This window comes from Leptonotus elevatus, chromosome 21 (genome assembly GCF_054856555.1).
Source record: "Leptonotus elevatus isolate MCC_2025b chromosome 21, RoL_Lele_1.0, whole genome shotgun sequence".
NCBI lineage: Eukaryota > Metazoa > Chordata > Actinopteri > Syngnathiformes > Syngnathidae > Leptonotus > Leptonotus elevatus.
Genome location: NC_141259.1, coordinates 8,893,491 through 8,913,974, shown reverse-complemented (window position 1 = coordinate 8,913,974; position 20,484 = coordinate 8,893,491). Strand labels below are relative to the sequence as shown.

Sequence of the window (20,484 nt, the reverse complement as noted above, 5' to 3'; positions counted from 1 at the left end):
GAATTAAATTCTTTATTTCGATCTTTTTATTGCCAAATAGTTCAGAGACCACATAAATACAAATAGAGTTTAAAACTTTAATAAATCAGACAATGGTGGCACAGCACTCGCTTTAAAAATGTTTATTTTATTTTTTTCTTCAATCAGAAAGGTGTTGCGCTGGTTAAGGGGGGTACTTGGCTGAAAAATATTTCACAGGGGGTACATCACAAAAAAAAAAGAAAAAAGGTTGAGAACCACTGGCTTTAAAGCATGTTGATTTTCCAGACTTTTCAAAATGTATAATTATTTTTATAGACAATACATCCTTTTAAATTTCTAACACAAATGTTGAGGGAACTCTCAAGGTTATCAGTACGTCTTAAAAAGTTAAATGGAAACTTAAACAATACCAAAGCTATCTATAGTTTTCTACAGTAAATATTTTCCCCCCAAATGAAAAAAATACCTGAAATCTTAAACTTTCACATTTCTTTGTTTTAATGTCGAAACCAAAACAAATGGTTCAGAAGGTTACCAGGGTCGTCAGTAGCATCTCGTATAAAGTGAACTGACAATTTAAATAAACAGTTCCCTAAGATTAAAATGCTTTTAGATTGACCTTTTATCAACCGAATAATTATCTGAATTTAGAGTTGTGTGCCTTTTTAGTATAGTTCCGATTTTCTGCTACAACATGGCGGGTCGCAACGACATCTACTGGAAGAGATGCAAAATAATTACCAGCACGAGGCTTAAAATGTCCCCAACTAATCTCCAGTAAGTCGTCAAATGAGCAGAGAAGATATAAAAGTCTGAGTTTAATTATATGCTGATTGTATGTGTTGATGTGCCGCTTCATGTATATAGCATAGCATGGGATAGCATAGCGTGGGATAGCATAGCGGTTACTTGAGGGCTAATGACGTCATTCCTTGCCATTCTATTCCAACAATGTATATTGACTATATTTGACTATATTTCTACTTGATAGCTGTTAATGGCAGTGAACGAGTTCATGTAGCATTTATGCTAATTCCGTTAGCCTGTCTAAAACGTTAAATGCTAGCATTAAACTTTCATCAGACAAGTTTGTTTGAACATTTTTGTGTTGAAATGAACTACGCATAAATGTTTTTGTTTTAATTGTCTGTTTTACAGTAAATTAGGAGTGAAGAAAAGGATGTTTGGTCGTGCTAACGTGAGATATTTCATGACAGCAAAGTAGTAAAGATAGGCGCTATGGAGCTCTTTAAAAGTGTACTTTTAATCGCTTAAAGTGTGTGATAAGACCTAAAACTACACGTAAACGTTATGGTCTCTGTATTGCAGCTTTGCGGGGGTGGGTCTGGAACCAATCGCCGCAATAAATCTGATACCCACCCTTTACTTTCATTTAAAAACATCACATTAGAAGTGCTTTGGCTGACTGGGGAGACCACCTATCAAATACGACCACCAACTATTGTATCATTTTCAACTCGTCAAAAGGGCTATGGATTTCTTATTGCCCATTCCATTATTAATTCATGCCGGCGGAACATTGTTGGGGGGGGGGGGGGGGGGGGGGGGGTTTGACCCTAGTGGAAAACTAATCTGGATCAATAGATTTGACCTTGGGCAGGGTTGCTAACAAGCAGACTGCGCTGATTGGAATTGGACTCCCCCGGCAGATCATTGAGGGAGTTTAACGCAACAGTGGGTCGGTCTGTAATTGTACCTTGAAAAAAAAACGTCATCATCATCATCATAATCAGAAAGTACATATTGAAATATACAACCTAAACTCTTAATGACAACGTCACAAACAAGTTTGTATTTGGTGTGTTTTATTGTGAGATGGGGAGTCATAAAAAAAAAAAAAAGAGGAGGAAAAACAATCACAATAAAAAAAGATGAGGTGTTAAGGAGGCGGGGTTTATAAAAGTGGGCATGGTCTTGACAATGACGTCCAAAGTAACATGGCACAAAAAGAAAAAAAAGCATGGGAACAATATTATTTTGGCTTGGCAAAAACAGGACAGTTTGGGTGGTTACGGTTCATCCTTCAATACAACAGCACACTCATGCTATTAGACATACAATTATTTGTTCAAAAAAAGTTCAGTAGCTTCATATAAAGAGAGGAAAACTAAAGTAACATGAGCATGGATGCAAAGAGGTCACAGGTTCCAATTTTTCAGGCTTGGAGGGGTTATTTGTTGGAGAGAGGAAAAAAAACAAACTTCAGTATGCCGGAGTCTCATTTGTTTCAGGCTTGTGTTTATGTTGCCTTTTGAAACTTTTTTTTTTTTTATCCCATACTAAAATATATTATCGTATTAATACAAACTACAGTATTGTACACTACATAAGTGTAATAAATAAACCATAAAGAAATATAAAAAATAAGACACATAAATATAAAAGTTCTCTATGACTAAACAGACAAACCCATCTCTTTTGGGGGGAGGGGCAATAATACTGCAAATGCTGAACATACAGTACAAACACAGGAACTGAACAAAAAGAAAGAAAACAAAAAAAAACAGGCCAAAAATAATACTGTCATTGTTGAATTAAACTCCTGGAATTTGCCTACATTACCTGAAGAGACATTTTGTTCATGGCGTGTTAAACAAGTGCACCGAACAAGCTTAGAGAAGGCCGCACACAATTAGAACAATTCACGTGCGCTCATTCTTGCTCCAATTTGAAATTCGTTTGCAAGATAATGCAACAGTTGTCATGTGTAACAATGTAAGAACTTTGTTGACTGGCTGATCTGGAACCTGCTAATACCTGATCTTAACTGCTAGCGTAATGGCACTTTTCATATGCATCTTTCTCTTTTTGCATAAGGCTCAGAAAGGTGGGGGGGTTCTATGTATTTATGTAAAAAAAAAATATATATGCTAGCTTCTAAGCATTTATATGACATTTTGGGAAAATGCTCACTCACTCTTATCTATGTGGATTTGGAGAAAAGTAACTCATTTACTCTCACAGTAACAGAAAAACACACTGAAACGTTGTATTGTTTCATTTATGAAAATACAAAGTTAAATTAATGAAATATATAAATATATGTTGTAATATTAAATTGCCGTGGACAGTAACAAGCTTATTAGCATAAAATAGTATTACATGTTTTTTACTAATCTCATAGCACAAAACCTCACTGTTGATGAGTCTCAACATTGTTGTGTACTCCAAAAGTTTTAACAATTTTGCACTTTGACTTCAAAAAATAATTATTAATTGTAGGTCAACAAAAGCATGTGCACCACTGTCGTGTATTTTGTCATTGCGTCGAAAGTAAATGCAAAAAAAAAAAATACATTCATAACTGTAGTACATTGATGGTACGATCATATTGTTAAAAGAAACTAAAAGTACAAAGGCATAAATACATAATTACAAATCCAGGTCCAGAAAGTAAAAACACTGCCACACAGTTTGGCTTTAGCCTCAGGTGCTAGCTAGCGAGCTAGCTCGCTTGCTAGCATCAACGGCTAAAGGGTTTTTACTTTCTGGACCATGGATTTGCCACCTCTGCAAACGATGTCAGAATAAAGTAGGAATATTTTTGTGAGTCAATTTTAACATAATATTCCAACTTTATTCACCTGTTATTTTGATTAAATTCTGGCGATTAAAACCTTGTTCTCAAGATGTTGCGTTTTCTACTGCAAATACAGTATATTTATATGACTCTTCAGTTTATTTTTGTTTATGCCATACATTTAGTGAGACATATTTAAGAATCGATAACAAATGAGAATTATATCTGGTTTAATGTCATTGGCAAATGTGACAAAGTGAATAAGCGTTTGTCCCAAAATGTCAACAATTTTGTAAAGAAAAAAAGAAAAAAAAATCCCCCTGAAAAATCTAAATGGCTGTAAAGACCCGTCTCCTCTCGCCGCTTCTTATTCTTAAGGCTCACAAATGCGATCCGAATAACAGCGTGACGTTGTGGTGGTGGTTTTCTCTAGTGCGCTAATAATACTGAAGGGTAGAAAACACAACTGAACTGCTCGATCCTCGCGTAAACCGAGCCACATTGTAGTGCACAGGATTTGTCTTATTTTCCTTCCAACTTAATAAAATACTGATTTTTTTTTTTTTGTTTTAAGTTCATTGGCAATACAAAGGTATAGAAATATCTCCCAACTGTACAGCATTTAAGGGTTAACATAAGAGTGGCAAAATTAGTAACACTGACAAAAAGAAATGAACCAAGGTGTTTTAGTAATAAAACATTATCTAAAACTTGTCGGCTCTAGCTTCCAAAGTCTGTATAATGCGTTTCCTTCCTTTAGTAAAATTTGCATTCTTCATATTTTTCTCTTTACAAATGGATTTCGAGATTTATTTTTTTTCCCCCTGTGGAAAAAGTCACTAGTATTTTTCTTTTTTTCAAATTTCAGGCACACCTGGATTTCTACACAGTAGTGAACTGAAGCGAGCTGTCACGAGTGAGCCTCTCGTCTTTTTAGTCACTCTCTCCTTTCTCCTGCCTCTCATCTTCGTCCGCGTCGCCCCCGCTCTCTCTCGTGACCTCCTCCTCGTCTTCTCCTCGCTCTCGCGTCACGCCGCCTTCTCCGTCCATCGCCTCGTCGCCCTCGTCTCCGTGTTCTCGCCTCGCGTCGGCCCGCCCCTCCTCCCGCACCGCGGCCGCCTTCTCCTCGTCCTCGTCCCCGCCGTCGTCCTCCACCTGCACCACCTGGATGTCGTCCATGTCCACCGCGCCTTCCTCCTCCTCCTCCTCGAAGTCTTCGCTTTCCTCGTCCTCTCGGGTGCTGCTCCCTCGCTCGTCCGAGTCCATCTGGAAGGGAGCGATGTTGGCGCCCCGCACCCGGTTCAGGGCGTCCTCCTCCGGGCTGTCCCTGCCTCCGCCTTGGCCCTGAGCCTCCTTCTTGCAATAGGAGTAGCGATGGTTCATGTGCTGGGAGTACGAGCCCGAGTGGGAGAAGCGTTTGCCGCACTTGTCGCACTGGTAGGGCTTCTCCCCGGAGTGGAGGCGCATGTGTTCGATTAAGTGGTGTTTGTGTTTGAAAGCCTTGGTGCAAATGCTGCACTCGTGTGGTCGTTTCCCTGTTGAGAAGAGAAAGAAAAAAAAAAAGACTTGGATCAGCCCACACTTCAGCCACTTTTGTTTACAAGTTGAAGGATTTAGCTATCTTGCTAATCTATAACTAGAAAATAAATGATTCAAATAGTAATGTAAAAAACAAATTCGTGCGGTGCGCACTTTGACCTCTAAGGGGCAGTGTGGCGCATGCAGGGAGATGCATGAAGATGAATAGGGTAGAAGAAGGTGGCCAATTTAACTAATATAACTTTTTTTTTTCACAGATTATGAAAAGTATTTGCCTGTAAGTATTGTTATATTACCAGTCTGTATTTGTTCCTACAGCATTTTTGTTATTTCAAGCAAAAAACCTCCCATGAGCTAATGCTAATTCTTTGCTACATACTTAGTAGGATTTTCTTTTGAGAGCTAGCATCACAAGCTGGCTATGTAACTAAAACAATCGATTTCTTCTATTTAAATACAAAATGTGTGTGATTCTTTTTGTGTGGTTGGTTTTACAGTAAAGTCAAATTTTTCTTCTCTTATAAAGTTTTTCAGATTGTTAGAAGCCAAAATCGAAATCACAATTGAATTTCAATTAATTGCTAGCTAAAGCTAGGGCTCACTGCAAAGGATGCCTTCATAAGAATCATTTGTCCTATCTTTTTCCTTATTTCACTCATAACACACATTGGGTCATGTGGATCGGTTTTAAAAAAAACTGTTATAAAGCTACACAGCATGCTGGTTAAGTGGTTAGCATGTCTGCCTCGCTGTTTTGAGGCACTGAATTCATAGCGCGGGGTGCTCCTGCTTTCTCCAGCATTGTGAAAATATGCATATTAAACATTTGTAAGTTTTTTGTGTGTGTCTTAATTAGCATTATTTGTTATGTGAATTAATTGAGTAAGTAATTGAATGTAATCAAGTTACATTAGTTTAATATGGTACTACATTCCTGACCCCACCCTAGCCCAAAACTTGTACACTCTCATATTACAACATACGACACACAAAAAAAAGAAGAAGTATTTAGCTAATACTGAGAAGAAAAGAAATCCCGCGGCTAGCTAGCGTCATATCCATTTTTACGATTCTTTCTGTCACAACAACAACATCCATAGCTTTTGCTAATAGTGAAATGAGTAACAACAAATGCTCAATTCACTCAGAATGACAACTGAAACGTACACATTACTTCTAGATTTTTCTGGCACTGACAGAATTTTTTACTGCCTCAAGTTGTTTACAGGCTGCCACAAGACAACTCATTTGCATTCCCATCATTTTTGTAGCTGACAACATTGAACAAGTCTCTAAAAGAAGGCCATAGATGAAGAAAATCTACCATTTCGCAATCTGTTCCTGTCGTCGCTAACGCTGCCTGGTTCCGATTCCTTCGCGGTTGACTTTGCTTCTCTCTCGTTACGTCTTTTTTTGTCTCGTATTGTCATCCGCCACAGTTAAAAAAAAAAAGAAAAAAGTAACGAGCCTATTTTAGCAATGGATAGCATCATTACTCTTGATTGACACGGCAAGAGAGGTGTTAATAATTTTTCTAATGAATCATATTGCGGTAGCAGATGGTCCATTTTCATTATTTACATGTTCTAATACAACGCTGTTTAAAAATTCTAGAATTCTCTACTACAATAGCACTCAGTATTCAGACTTCATCAAAGCCAAATTTTTGAAGTCGAGTTAGACATTAGAAACGGGTGTTATCATAAAACAAACTAAACCCCCGTGCCTCAAGCAATTTCTGCTTGGCGGAGGTAATAATGTGCATGCCGGTGAAGATCAGTGTCATTCAAGTCTGAGCACTCTGAATTTTTGTTCCAGCTCTTGTATTGGATCACATTTGATTGAGCAGGTTTAATTAATGTTGTCCTGCTGTGAGTGTAATTTATTTTGGAGAGAGAAAAAACACATTGTTGTATATAAAAAATAAAAAAAAAGTAGCAATGGGAGCAAAACTGCTTTGTTTCTTCGGAGCACATAATATGAAAATAAAGTAATGAAGCAAAACAATTTTGCTTCAAAGCCTTTGAGGAAACTTAATCCAGGACATGGAAGGGCGAGTTTCACCTAAACTGAACTCATTTGGAGATGAAAACAACAGATGCTCGCCAGGTACCAAGGAAATAAAGGAGGGGAAAACAGTAAATAGCCTCCGAGTGGGTTGACCTGCGCTTGGCTCATCGCAATCCAAATCACTACCAGAGCTCGCCTGTTACAACATTTGATGCTTCATCCGAGAAACTGGCAGTGCAGAGGCCGGGGAGTTGGCGGAAAGATCTTCTCAGACCTTTTTTCTATGAGAGTTGAGTAATACCTGCTGGAAGGGACGTGTCCACCCTTCTGCTGTAAAATCCCCCACTCTGACTCAATGCTCCGAACCCAAAAAGCTGACTGATTATGAGACGCAATCTGTTTTTGTTGGCTGACAAAAACCAAACAATTGGCATCCGTTACCTGTGTGCTCGTATTTGTGCCTGAGCAGCGAGCTGCTCTTCTGGAAGATCTTGTCGCACAGGTCGCAGGCGTACATGCCGCTCTCCGTCTTCTTCATCTTCTTCCGCAGAGGCCCCGAGTCCGAGTCGTTGTGTTCCTCCATGGCAGACATGCCCTCCGAGCTTGTGTCCTGCTTCTCTTCCTGGGGGGAGAACAGGAGACACGATTACTAACGCTGATGGCGTCAAAGTGGGGAAAAAAACAATGAATGGCTCGGAACGTTTTACGCAGCCCGTGTCTGCGGTGAAGGAAGGTGCTGAGGTGTCTGTTAGGCCTGTGACATTACAAAGCAGGGCCCGGTTTACAGGATGAGGATACGAACTCCAAGCAATTAAGATTTAAATATGGCACTTGCCAAGATGAATGCCACGTTCCAGGTTATGCCACTACTGTGAGAAAGGTCCTCCTCCATAAACGGAGGACACCGTGTAGTGGTTCAGAACCAGTTCCAACTCCATGTCCCATTCACATTTGCCATAATATGGCCCTTAGACTGGAGACTGCTTCGGGCTAGTCGTGGGACCAGATTTTTCTCTCGATATATGACATTGTTGTAGTCAAGACTACATCAACCTCTCCCAAGACATTATCAAGACGAGAGAGAATTGAGACCGAGACAAGGCCAAGACTTTTGGAGGTCGCGACTGAGATGAGACTAAGACCTGTGGAGGCTGAGACCAAGGGAAGACCAAGGGAAGACCAAGACCTTCGGAGGTTGAGACCGAGACAAGACCAAGACTTTCGGAGGTCGATACCTGTGCCTGCGTTTTGCATTTCTCTGAGATCACAGTAGTACTGTCCTGGTCTCGACCAGTTTTGAGAAAAAAATCCAGAGTACGCCTTGACGAGAACAAATGCCTTGGATCAGAAACCGAGACCGTTATATAGTGGTCTTGAGATCAACAACGCTGGTAGTTAGCCTTTCCTCTTGAATCTTACACCCTGGTCATGATAAGCATTTCTACAAAATTGATAAACCATTTCACTTCACTTTTGAGTTGTCAGGAAAGAAATCACTTCTCCCTTCACTTACGAGCCTGTAAAACCAACCCAACGGTGCCGGGAAAGACAATGAGTCGTGATTAAGAAACCAATACACACGGAAGCTTCTTTTCACAGCGCAGTTCTCCGCCAATCCACTTAACACAAACGTATAATACAACAACGATAAATCAATGAGAAAGGCCGGCAGAGGTGCTGCGTTAAAAAAGATTCCAGCAGATCAATAAGGGACTCAACAGTAAAGTGCATCCTTGTGTCCTTTGGGTGACGGACCAGAAGATCACTCTCACGCCCACACAGATCTACATCCATCACTGCTGGCCCATTAAGGTGCCTGCGCAATGAATAGCTATTACTGAGGGCCGTTATTATTGTTTATTTCTTTTACAGAGATGAATTCTGTCATTTCTTTATATGATTTATTGATTTCATTTTATTTCGTGTCGAGACCGTGTCTAAAGGTGTTGGACTATCTTGCAATATGTGGCTCAATCCAGAAGCCATTCTTTCAAGCTGAGAGTTCATGAAGGAAAACCAGAGGTAGTGATGGCAAAACAAAGCTTCATGAAGCTTCATGAAGCTTCATGAAGCACTTGCCATATTGTTTTTGTTACTCCTGTAGATGGCGCTCTTGGCTTAAATATAAGCGCCATTGCAATGTCAATTTCAATTTCAATTTCCACTGCCTCTTTAAACCAAGAGTGCCATCTAGAGGTGTCAACAAATATCACGAAGCTTCATAAGTTTGAGGTACAAACCTTGATCCCGTTGAGGTGGATGGTTTCCTGCGTCTCGGTTCCAGCAGGGCTGCTCGCTGTGGTGGTATAGGTGTAAGCCAGCTGAGGGATCAGGATAGTCTGTTTGTTGGTGGTGGTAAGTGCCCTTAGACATTGCATACGGTTCTGGTCGGCAAAGGCCACCAGCGTGGGGAGTTGAGTGGTCATAATATGGAGGGGTTTGGCACTTGGCGGGCTGGCGTACAGTGCGGCAGGGCTGGAGCCCTTACACGAGAGTGGCGACGCATCTTTCTTTGTGCAAGTTAAGTTCAAAGGTTCTTCCAGGTTGGTACGGACAGAGGAAGGCGAGGGGTAATTGCGGTGTTTTACAAACACGGCCTCATTTTCCTCTTTGTCGGGCTTTGGCAGGGACAAGTCTAGTGGTGCATCAGTGCTATGAGGGGGCCGGTCTTGAAGGAGACCATCACCTCTCAGGTTTAGTGGTAAAGGAGAGCCCGGAGAGCTGGTGGAGCCATTGACCTCCGCCGGGGTTGCTTCTGTTGGACTGTCCTGGGTCACCGAAGGACTCATTGAGGCCATCCCCTTCCCCTGGATCAGAGAGACGACGTTGTTGCTATCACAGGCATCCTCTTCCTCTGAAGGAGGTGTCGGGGCACCTAATGATATTTGGCCCTCCTGCATTTTGTCAAACCACTTTTTGACAACATGAATCGGTAGGCTGACCGAGTCGGAGATCTTGGCCAGCTCATCCTTGGTGGGCTCTGCGTTTAAGGCAAAGTAGGCCTTAAGCAGGGACAAGAGGTTCTTAGGCTGGTTGGGAAGTCCTCCCTCTGACAACAGGGCAGCAACGCCAGACTCTCCGTTGAGTTTGAGACTTTCTTTCTTGCAGTGTTTGAGGGCATGGAGTCCTTCCATCCCGGCGGGACAATCATCACACAGGAGACACGTTTTAGTGGTTATATCCTCTTCTTTTGCATCGGTGGCTCTCATACTCCTGATGGTCAGATCTTCAGGAAGTTTCTGACCCTTGAAAGACTCCGTGGTTGGCTGAGCAGTTGAGAAGGGCTCATGCTCTTTCTTAAGGTTTTGCGCTGTGAGCTGGGCCTGGCTGGGGTCTAAATTGTAATTTATGATAATTTTTGCATTTCCATCCTGACCCACAATAGGCAAACTGATGGCTGAGATGATCTGCTGCTGGGAGGGGTGGAGCGTTCCAGTGGTTAACCCCAAGTGGGCCTGGCCCTGACCTTTGGCGCTGCTTTCCAGGACTTGCCGAATAACATTGCCGTCCACGGCCACTTTGAGGGCATTCTGCAGATCTGCTATATTGATGCTGATTGGTGATACCAGTCCCACGGTGGGCAGGACGACAGCTTGCACTGTCCCCTGCAGAGGAGCCGCAGCCCCTCCGCTGTAAACTCCGCCGTTCATGCCGGCCATAGCTGGCGAGGTCATCACCGTGGGCTTGTATTCATAGTCCATAGGCTCGCTTTTGATCTGGTTGAGGGGCAGCTGCTCTTGCAGGGGCTTGCTGTGCTCCAGCTTGTCTCTCGTCTGCGTGCGCAGGGCAGATGGTGATGTGGAAAGGATTGGAGTCTGAACCTGGGTCTGGGTTTTGTTGTTGCCCAGCCGTTGCCTGCCGTTGACCGAGATGAGGCTGATGCACTTCTTGCTGCTGATGTGTGAGCTGTAAGAGCCCGAATGGGAGAAGCGCTTCTTGCAGTTGGAACACTCGTAGGGTTTTTCCCCTGCAAGGTAGAGAGAAAGTACGCGAGTGAGAAGGATGCGTGGCCATTAGTTAATGAAGCTAAATGAGCAGCCCAGGCTATAGAAGCAAGATGGAAAAAAATCTCTCATGCATTTCACTGATGTCGGAATGCTGGTGTAATGACACAGTTGGGAAATGCCCTTCTTTAATTGCTCAGTCATAATGCTTAAAGAAACAGTTAAGCACATTAAAGAGGCGTACACACATTAGGCTGAAACATGAAGGATAATTACAAGGAACTGGCTAAAACACACACACACACACACACACACACACACACACACAAGTACATTCCACTTCCATGGTGACGGAGGATTGGCCACTCACCACTGTGAATGCGTAGGTGCTCCTTGAGATGGTGCTTATACTTAAACGCTTTGCCACATTCGGTGCACTTGAATTTGCGATTGCCTCCCGACTGTGCGATGTGTCTCTGTTGAACCGGGCAGAGAGGATCAGTCAAGTCAGATGCACAATGACAACATAACCTTTGAACCGCTACCAATTCATGACACAATGTCAACAATCAATCGGGGGCAAAAGTTCACGTCTGAGCGCTCATGTTTTGGAAAAAGACGTGGTGCTGTTTCCATGTACGGTTGCGTAATTTAGAATCACTTTGTCGAAGGACATGACGATAACATTACAATAGAAGCCCTCTTTTTTTTTTTAATACCTCATCCTTCATTTTGTGGCAGTTATAAACCGAAATGATATGCCAACGTCCAAAGATAGCCGAAATAGTAGTAGGAAAAAAGGCTTAACTTAAAAATAAATTAAAGGCGGCCATAAGTTGCATGTTCGTGTCACACACTTTTTACAAAATTACCTTTAAAACATTTTAATGTGTAAAACCGCATTACTAACTCGTCAATCCAATTTTACCTGATCCCTTCCTGGCTTGTGGGCCGTCATGTGTCTCTCCAGTTGTGCGCGATGTGCAAAAGTGTAGCTGCACTCGGGGCAGCTGAAGCATTCTTCGGTCTTTTCGTGCCGGTACTTGATGTGCTCCTTCAGGGAGCTGTAACGCTTGTAGCCCCGCGAACAGTAGGGGCAGGTGAGCAGCTGAGAGAAGGAATCGGGAGTTCCTGGTTGGGGGGGGGAGAAAAAAAAAAGTCAGAAGAAGGCTGTTAGGATGTGATAGTGGAGGGAAATAGGGTGAGGGAACTTTACAAGCACATCCAACACTTTTTTTTACTTTCTCACCAAGCTGTTAGTTACTCCCCCACAGGTAAACACCACACAGGTAACCAAATGGCTCCAAGTTAATTACTGAGACAACGACAAAAAGAAAACAACATGGGGGTGCCATTTTGGCTTTTGGTCTCACAATTTATACCTATCTGAATTCGCTGCTATTTATAGCGGCGGCAATAGTATCCGCCCGCTCCAAAACTCCTGTAGGCTACTTTAAAAGTAAAAAAAAAAAGTATATGATTTTTTTTTTTTGTTCTCAACAATGTTAGTTTTAGCTACCTAGCTAGCATTAGCCCAAGCCTTTATGCTATATGTTCTAAACATTGCCCGCTTTGATATCTACCTAGCTAGCATTAGCTCAAGCTATTATGTATATGTTCTAAACAATGCCTGTTTAGATAGCTGCCTAGTTAGCATTAGCTCAAGCTCTTATGCTATTCATTCTAAATGCCCATTCTAAACAATGCCCGTTTTGATAGCTACCTAGCTAGCATTAGCTCAAGCTTTTATGCTATTCGTTCTAAGCAATGTCCGTTTTGATAGCTATCTAGCTAGCATTAGCTCAAGCTATTGTATATATGTTCTAAACAATGCCCGTTTTGATAGCTCCCCTAGCTAGCATTAGCTCAAGCTTTTATGCTATATATATATATATTGTGGTGTCTGCTATATTTTGTTATAAATTCTATTTATTTATTTATTCACTTACCTACTTCTTATTAATTTATTGATGTAAATGTTATTTACTTGTATACTTACTTACAATGTTTGTTTTGTTCTTGTTTTACTTATCTTTACTGCATGACCGATTTCGGTTCCATGTACAGCACTTTGTATACTGCAATGCTTGTTTTAAAGTGCTTGATAAATAAAGTTGAGTTGAGTTGAATCTTTTCTAAACAATGTTTTGATAGCTTCCCTGCTAGCATTAGTGCACGTTTTAATGCTATCATAGAAAGGCATAGGCATAGAAAATACATAATTTGTTCAAATGTAGGGAGTAAAAGTTGAAAAAAAAGACCTGAAAAATGTCACCACCGACTGTTTGTGGAATTAATGATTTTGGTAAGCCCAGACTAAATCTCGCAGTAGCCCAGCTTTCACACAGGTAAAACATTACTTTGTTAAAAGGTGATGTATTAAGTTTCCCTGCAGCACAGGTGAGGGCACTGGGATGGAAACACACACACACCTTATCGCACAGGTAGCCATGAGTCAAAGCTCTCACAGATGTGATAGATTTGTTCAGGTGTTGCTGTTTCTCTGCCGCAAACCATTCACCCCCCCCCCCCCTCTCGCCCCCCTGCTGTTGTAGCAGGTAAAAGCCACATGCCCAGAGGCCACAAAAGGCACTTGTGTGCTGTTTTTACAAATAGCAACGTGGTGTGGGTAATTATGTTGCAAAGTGTTGCTAATGACGGGGGGTGGTTAGCGCCGGAGGTGAGATGCTTTAGACCAGGTAGAGGAAAGTGTGAGATTCGCAGCAGATAAATCCTAACGGTATGTTGAAGAGTACAAGAACTGTAAATTTACGGTCCCCTCAAAATAGCTCAACAACAAATCGTGAAAAGGGTCCAATTTGTGTCCAATAACTTGGTGGGTGAGAATTCAGATTCTTGTACCGTTTTCATCGTGAATGCTGGCGTCGGGGGTGCCGTGGCGTTGCAGCTCCTCCTCCGGGGCTTCTGGGTAAATGACGGCCGTGTCCCCTTGCTGGAGCATCTCCTCCACCAGGGCGTCTGTGCTCATGTCATCCTCGCCGTCTGACACGCAGTCCTCTTTCACTGGGAAGCGACAGAATGCGCTCTGGTTAGCGATTTCCAAGGATGTACACGAGGTGCATTTATGAAACCGTAACGGCGTTAAAAAAATGCCACGCTCAATGTCATGGATTCATTAAAGGTGAACCTCTCTCATGGGTTGATCCGCACAGAATCAAACACAGTAAATGCTTTTATTCGTAAAGGTTTGAAGGACTTTAAGGCCCCATCCAAATATGACCATCATGCTCTTTGAAAGAACTGAATGGCTAAAAAGTATTCGCACGTTAGCGAAGGTCCTTGCCGAGTATGACACATACTGATAAATCATAACCTCGGGTGCATGAATATATCACATGAGAATGGAAACGCAATTCTCTTGAGAGGTCTATGCTTTAATATTTCAGAAAATAAGAAACTGCCTTTTGTTGCCATTGCATGAGCAGAGCTAGCCTAACGAGCGCTAATCACCACCTGGCAGTTCCAGTTTTGCCTCGACGTTACACCAAAGTAAAAGTAGGCTACAACTAAATCAGTTCGTTTTTTTCTCCTTTGCTTCAGTTATTGTGTTTATTAAGATGGCTGTGTGTGTTAACAGACAAGGCCAGCTGTGTGACGCTAACAGGTGGAGCACCGGCACTCGGCGAATATCCGTCATCTTCCAGAGCTTCCTCTGGTGCGCCCTAACAAAGCCGTGAAACAATACGAGCACAGTTATTTGTTGCTATGGTTATTAGGAGCACTGGACAAGGCCTTCTGCAACCCCCCCCCCCCCCCCCTCGTAATAAACCCCTCAAGCCACAATCCGGAGAAAGCGCTTGTGACGTCTACTGGCCAACACAAGTGCGGATATGTAACAGCTGAGAATTGCAGAATTCATTTCCCACAGTGGAGTGTCAGGAACACAAGGTGCTGCTAACCCCGCTACCGCACTGCTTGCCCTTAAACACGTTTCTGCACTTCCATGTATTATGTAGCGACTACAATTAATGTTTTATGCTTCACGTGGTACCTCAGATGTAATTGTTTATAGCGCTCGTTATTTTGAACCTTACAGCTTCGTGCTGCTTAAAATCCCGTTGCTGTTATTTATGAAGTGCTGTCAAGAGAAAGTTATAAAATATGTGACTGGTGACAATATAGATTATAGTATAAACACGTTCCATTTTAAATGTTTAGGTGTCCCAAAGACGTATTTATACGTTTTTAATATGATAGAGCATACAGAAGGCTCTCAACTATAAATACAGAAAATATTAATAATTGATTATTTCAACTGAAATATGAACCTAACTGCATTATTAATAATTAATCATTCCCCCCTTTTATGTTCTGTATTTATTGGATTATTTTTTTTGCATTTAAATCATAGACTGACGAGAATTTAAATCTAATAATTTTAGATGGATTTATCATTATTTTTGCAATGCCTTAAAACTTTTTTGTTGCTCTTTCTGCAATGCTTTTAAAGTTTTTATGTAAAGCACTGTCATGAATATGAAATTTGCTACACAAATAAGCTTGCCTTGTTTTTCCCATGTTCACAATGCCCCGAGCATCTGACACTTCCTGGCCGAGAAAAATTTAAGTATTTGAGCCACCTCCCTATTCTGCCAGCCTGGCTCTTGTGTGATTTATTTTTCTTCTTCTTCTTCTTCTTCTCTCTTTAGCAAACTCGAAGTGATTCATCAAGAGGACCAGATTTGAAAACGTGGACGACATCAAGACGACAGTCAAAATCTTTCCAGGTGAGTTTGAAAAAGGAACATTTGGTGTTTGGATCTTTAGTGAGATCAATCTCTGAAATTTTCTGACACAAAATGTCTCCACAGTATAATAGTCACAATATAAACTGATGTGTTTTGACTGTAACGGATGTCAGTCATAAAACTTGGGTTATGCCAAACCATAACTAAAGCAATTTTATTGGTTGTGGATAAACAGGGGAAAGATGGGAAAAGTGCTGATGTAGCGGTGTGCTACTGAGCCACACACTCCAAAACACACCTCCGGGCTCCAAAATGTTGCATTTGAGTGTGAAGTGCGGTCCCAGCTGGGGGTCTGCGAAAAAAGGTGCGACAAGGCCCTTGTTTTTACTCCTCGTGTGTCGGCCCCCGTCTTTGCTTAGCGCAGAGTGAGGCCAGGGGGTTGAAGCGGCTCCGTGTTATCAAGGCTGCCTCCCTTGACATGAAACATCACACGGGGCGTTTATGTGCTGACGCAGACATGTGAATGCACCGCTGCACTAAAGGAAGGGGAGGAAGAAAAAAAATCGACATCTGAGAATGTTGCAAAAATACTTTGTGCTGTAGAGTCAAACTCTTGCGGTTCAGCGTTCCAAACTAATTTGCAGCTCCTCCATCCAATCGGTGATAGTAACGTACAAGTCATAGTTCTGACTCTCCATTATCGTTTGCAAGTCCACGTCAAAAAGTAGGAGATGTTCCCAAACAAGAGCGCACTTGCTTATCACTGGCTCGGTTCTGTCGATGCTAAACGATCTTTTCAGCTTCCCTTCCCATGCGGAGGGGTGGCTCACTTTTACACCACATCATGACATCATGCGCACAGGAATGTAGCTTTTTTTTCCCTGTGAGTCCCCGCTGCAAAAGAGTGGATTTCAAAACAACTACATCGCTGTCATCAATGCATGTCATGCAAACATGTAGTGAGGATTAACACTGGGTTGTGCTAATGGCCACAGGTGGTTGCGCTCACGATCTGTACTTAGGCAGAGGTACAAAATGACTGATTCAACAGACAAAAAGACTTGGAAATCTACTTGACTCATTTGCTCCCAAAAACGTATAAACATGTTCTATTTTAAATGTTTGAAGTGACCCAAAGACGCATTTGTACGTTTTTTAATGCTAGTGCATATAGAATGCTTTGATGCAGGCTGGTTGAAGAAATGGTAGTTATTACACAAATGGCCAGCAGGTGGCAGCAGAGCAAAAGAGATCAACCAGGGTCATGTTGAAAGAAAGAAACATCAATTACTCACAATTCTAAATCGATTTGTGAATAATGATGAAACTTAGCTATATTCTAATGCTAATTGCTGCAAAGCGGAAACGGATAGAAATATATACTTTTTTTTTCCTGATGAAAGAAGAGACTCTCTAATCTTTCTTTTGGTAGGTTTCATGTTTTTATAGCAATAGAACACAATATTCTGTGGGCCTTGCAAAATCAGTCCAAATCCAGTAATGGCTGGGAGTGAATGTGTTATCAACTGAAGATATATCACCATACTCTTTACTGTATTTCAAAATCAGTGTATTTAATACGACATAAACATACTGTTGTCACTTTATGTTTAGGGGCTTCAAAAAAAAAAACTAATCTGGGAACATTTTCACTGGGGGAAAAAATTGGCTGGTGGCTAAATGCTATCTTGGTTGACAGTTCAACAGCGCTTAACATTCAAAGCACTCACAATTATCCAAACTTTTTTTTTGTTCTGTCCCGACCAGCTATTGGAAGCTCCGTCACGACGCATTGTAACATTGGAAATATCCCGTTAAAAAGTTGATGGTAGGACTTCATTTCCCATGATTCTTGTATGCGAAAGCAGGAAGTAGTCAATGCCGATTGCCTGCTACCAACGAGATGTGGATTTGGAGTAAATAGGAAGGAATTTAACAGTTAGAATCCCTTTTAATGGGTTAATTGTATGAATCGCTATGACAACTGTGGGACTGACATACACATGGCAAAAAAAAACCGACGCCAGGACTGGACCTGTGTAATAACGCGACAAAACAATGAGGTTGGCGAAATCCGCTCGGATGCTCAAAATTTGGGACTGTCCCGGCGGCCAAAACGGGGACCACCTTGGAATTTTTGTTTTTAAAATAATTCTGTTCAACCACAATTCAAAAGCAGTGTCTGAATTTAATGAATTAATGTTCATTAAATGTGTATTTGTTGATACATTTGTCACATTCTAACTATTTCTGTAGCTATTATGGACGTCTCCCCTTGTGTACCTCCAACCGGCCAATCTTTTTGAAGGCCTTCGCTTCGATGTCCTTTTGAAGGCCTTCGCTTCGATGTCCTCGCACGTTCGAAATGCCTCACGATATCAAAGCTCTCCGACTCCACCCTGTTCATTCTGCGAGAAGTAATCAGCTCTACAAGTCATCAAAACTAAAGGGGAGAGTCCTCCCAGGCCAATAGTCGCTACATTTTTCCTCCCCTGAATTACTCAGCCTGTTCTTGGGCTACACTTTTAGTACATCCACACTGGGCCGGCCCCACCAAAGCATAATCACTTAGGAGGGAATGAGTAATGACAGCGAAGCAAGGCGCCCATGATACCATATAATCAAGAGGAATGAATCAGAATATGAGAAACGGCGAGGGAGAAGGAGGGTGTAAAAAGAGAAAGAGGGAGGAGGAGGGGAAGAGAGGTTAAAAACAACAACTTTGGCGCGCGACGATCCCGCGAGAAAGGGGGTGTCGCGGCTTTAATTCGAAGCAAACTGCTCTACGCTGAGAAGAAGATTAGCGGGTGGCGCTCGCGTTTCAAGGCAGGAATCTCAGTTCTCCAGAGTGAAATCATCAGCATTATGAAGCAAAAAAAAAAAGATTGTTTATTTAAAGGATTGCGGCTTTCCCCGAGTTTCATCAGACGCAGCGAGAGATGTTGCCCGATTGTGTTTAAGTCGAGGCAACAATGAGCGAAAAACACCGCTCGTGTGCAAATGTGTGCGAGCGCGCACGAGGGAGGTAAAAGGAACATTTGCACAAGCCTGACTGTGGCGCCGGGCCAGCCTGCTGAGCTGTGTCACTGTAACTCATGTTTTTCAAAATGTTTAATGTTCACAGTTCCAAGCCAAACCAATGACATTATTCCTCCTCCAACTTTTTACACAGGGAGATACAGCTGGAAAGCTGCAAGGAGGAATGACATCACAGCCTTGGGATTAGTCCGTAACACTGTGCACGGCTCTGTAATTGACTTTATATAGGAATGTGTGCGTTTACAGCTAAACACAAGCAATTGGTAATCGGATGATGTTTAAACGAGGGCTGCAGCTATCCAATATTTTGGTATTCGGATATCCTACTTGAAATTCTATCCATTTTCTTAACCGCTTGTCCTATAATCGGGTATTCGGATACAAAAATAAATATATTTTGCTCGGTAAATAAATACATAAGACATAAAACACACATTTCCGCTTAACAATGACGAACTGGTTTCCACACTTTTTTCCTAGTAAGATTTTAGACTAATTTCTCCGAATAAATTTTTGTCTGTGAAATGTGACATCAGAACCCCAGTAGCGATTTTGCCGGCTACGAACAGCACCTTTGAGTTAGCCTGGTTTCTTAAAAAATGTATCGGTAAAAACGACTTTGTCAGGATTTCAAAGTCCAAGTGTGCAGAGTCATTTACTTCAATTAAACTGCCTTTCAAAAGTAATTTGACAGCTCTCGCCAGCCTATACGGGCCACTACTGCCGCTTACGCTGCTAGCACTGATAGCCGCTAACACCAGAGCCGTCGCTAAATACTGGCAACGGGCGCCATACTATACAAATGCAAGCTAAAATAATTTGATGGCTCTCGCCAGCTTATCCGGGGCTTTACAGTCGCTAACGCTGATAGCCGCTAACACTAGAGCCGCCACTAAATCCTGGAAACAGGAGCCATACTATACAAATGTGAGCTAAACTAATTTTGGACCTTATCATTTGACGGCTCTCGCCAGCTTATACGGGGCACTACAGCCGCTTACGCTGCTAGCTGCTAGCACTGATAGCTGCTAACACTAGAGCCGCCGCTAAATACTGGCAACGGGCGCCATACTATACAAACGCAAGGTAAAATAATTTTGGACGTTATAATTTGATGGCTCTCGCCAGCCTATCCGGGGCTCTGCAGCCGCTAACGCTGATAGCCGCTAACACTAGAGGCGCCGCTAAATACTGGCAACAGACGGCATTACGATACAAATGCGAGCTAAACTAATTTTGGACCTTACCATTTGACGGCTCTCGCCAGCCTATACGGAGCACGACAGCCGCTTACGCTGCTAGTCGCTAGCGCTGATAGCCGCTAACACTAGAGCCGCCGCTAAATACTGGCAACAGATGCCATACTGTACAAATGCGAGCTAAAATAATTTTGGCCCTTATTTTAACGCTCAGGAAGTCAAGTACCGGTATGTGAATAGCTGATTTACTTTTTTTCTTAAAAAATAACAACAACACACGCTTGGCCAAGATCTTTTCCTATTTCATCTCGACAACACTTTACTCTTGCTGATGAGTATGAGCTTGAAACACCAACATGATTGTTGTTGGCGGCGGGGTGACATGTGTCCTTCCTCTGGGTCTAGCAGTTTCTGACGTCATGTCAAGCAAGTCGAGGTAAAAAAAAGTTCACGGCGGCACTACAATGCCCACCAGTGTCATAAACCTCTCCGGTGGTTCTTTGCTTGCGAGGCCTTTTTTT

General features: G+C 42.2%; 1 protein-coding gene across 1 annotated transcript in view; it reads right to left on the bottom strand.

Annotated features, from left to right (window-relative positions):
* Positions 1 to 1,791: 1,791 nt before the first annotated feature.
* zeb1b (zinc finger E-box binding homeobox 1b) overlaps positions 1,792 to 20,484 on the bottom strand; it is a 55,488-nt gene continuing 36,795 nt past the window's right edge. Inside the window, exons 3-8 of the mRNA XM_086065618.1 lie at positions 13,879 to 14,040; positions 11,945 to 12,147; positions 11,387 to 11,492; positions 9,313 to 11,039; positions 7,514 to 7,694; positions 1,792 to 5,058 (exon numbers count right to left, since the gene is read on the bottom strand). Coding sequence (XP_085921744.1) covers positions 4,457 to 5,058; positions 7,514 to 7,694; positions 9,313 to 11,039; positions 11,387 to 11,492; positions 11,945 to 12,147; positions 13,879 to 14,040 — 2,981 coding nt within the window. The 3' untranslated portion in view covers positions 1,792 to 4,456. The remainder of the gene's footprint in view (positions 5,059 to 7,513; positions 7,695 to 9,312; positions 11,040 to 11,386; positions 11,493 to 11,944; positions 12,148 to 13,878; positions 14,041 to 20,484) is intronic.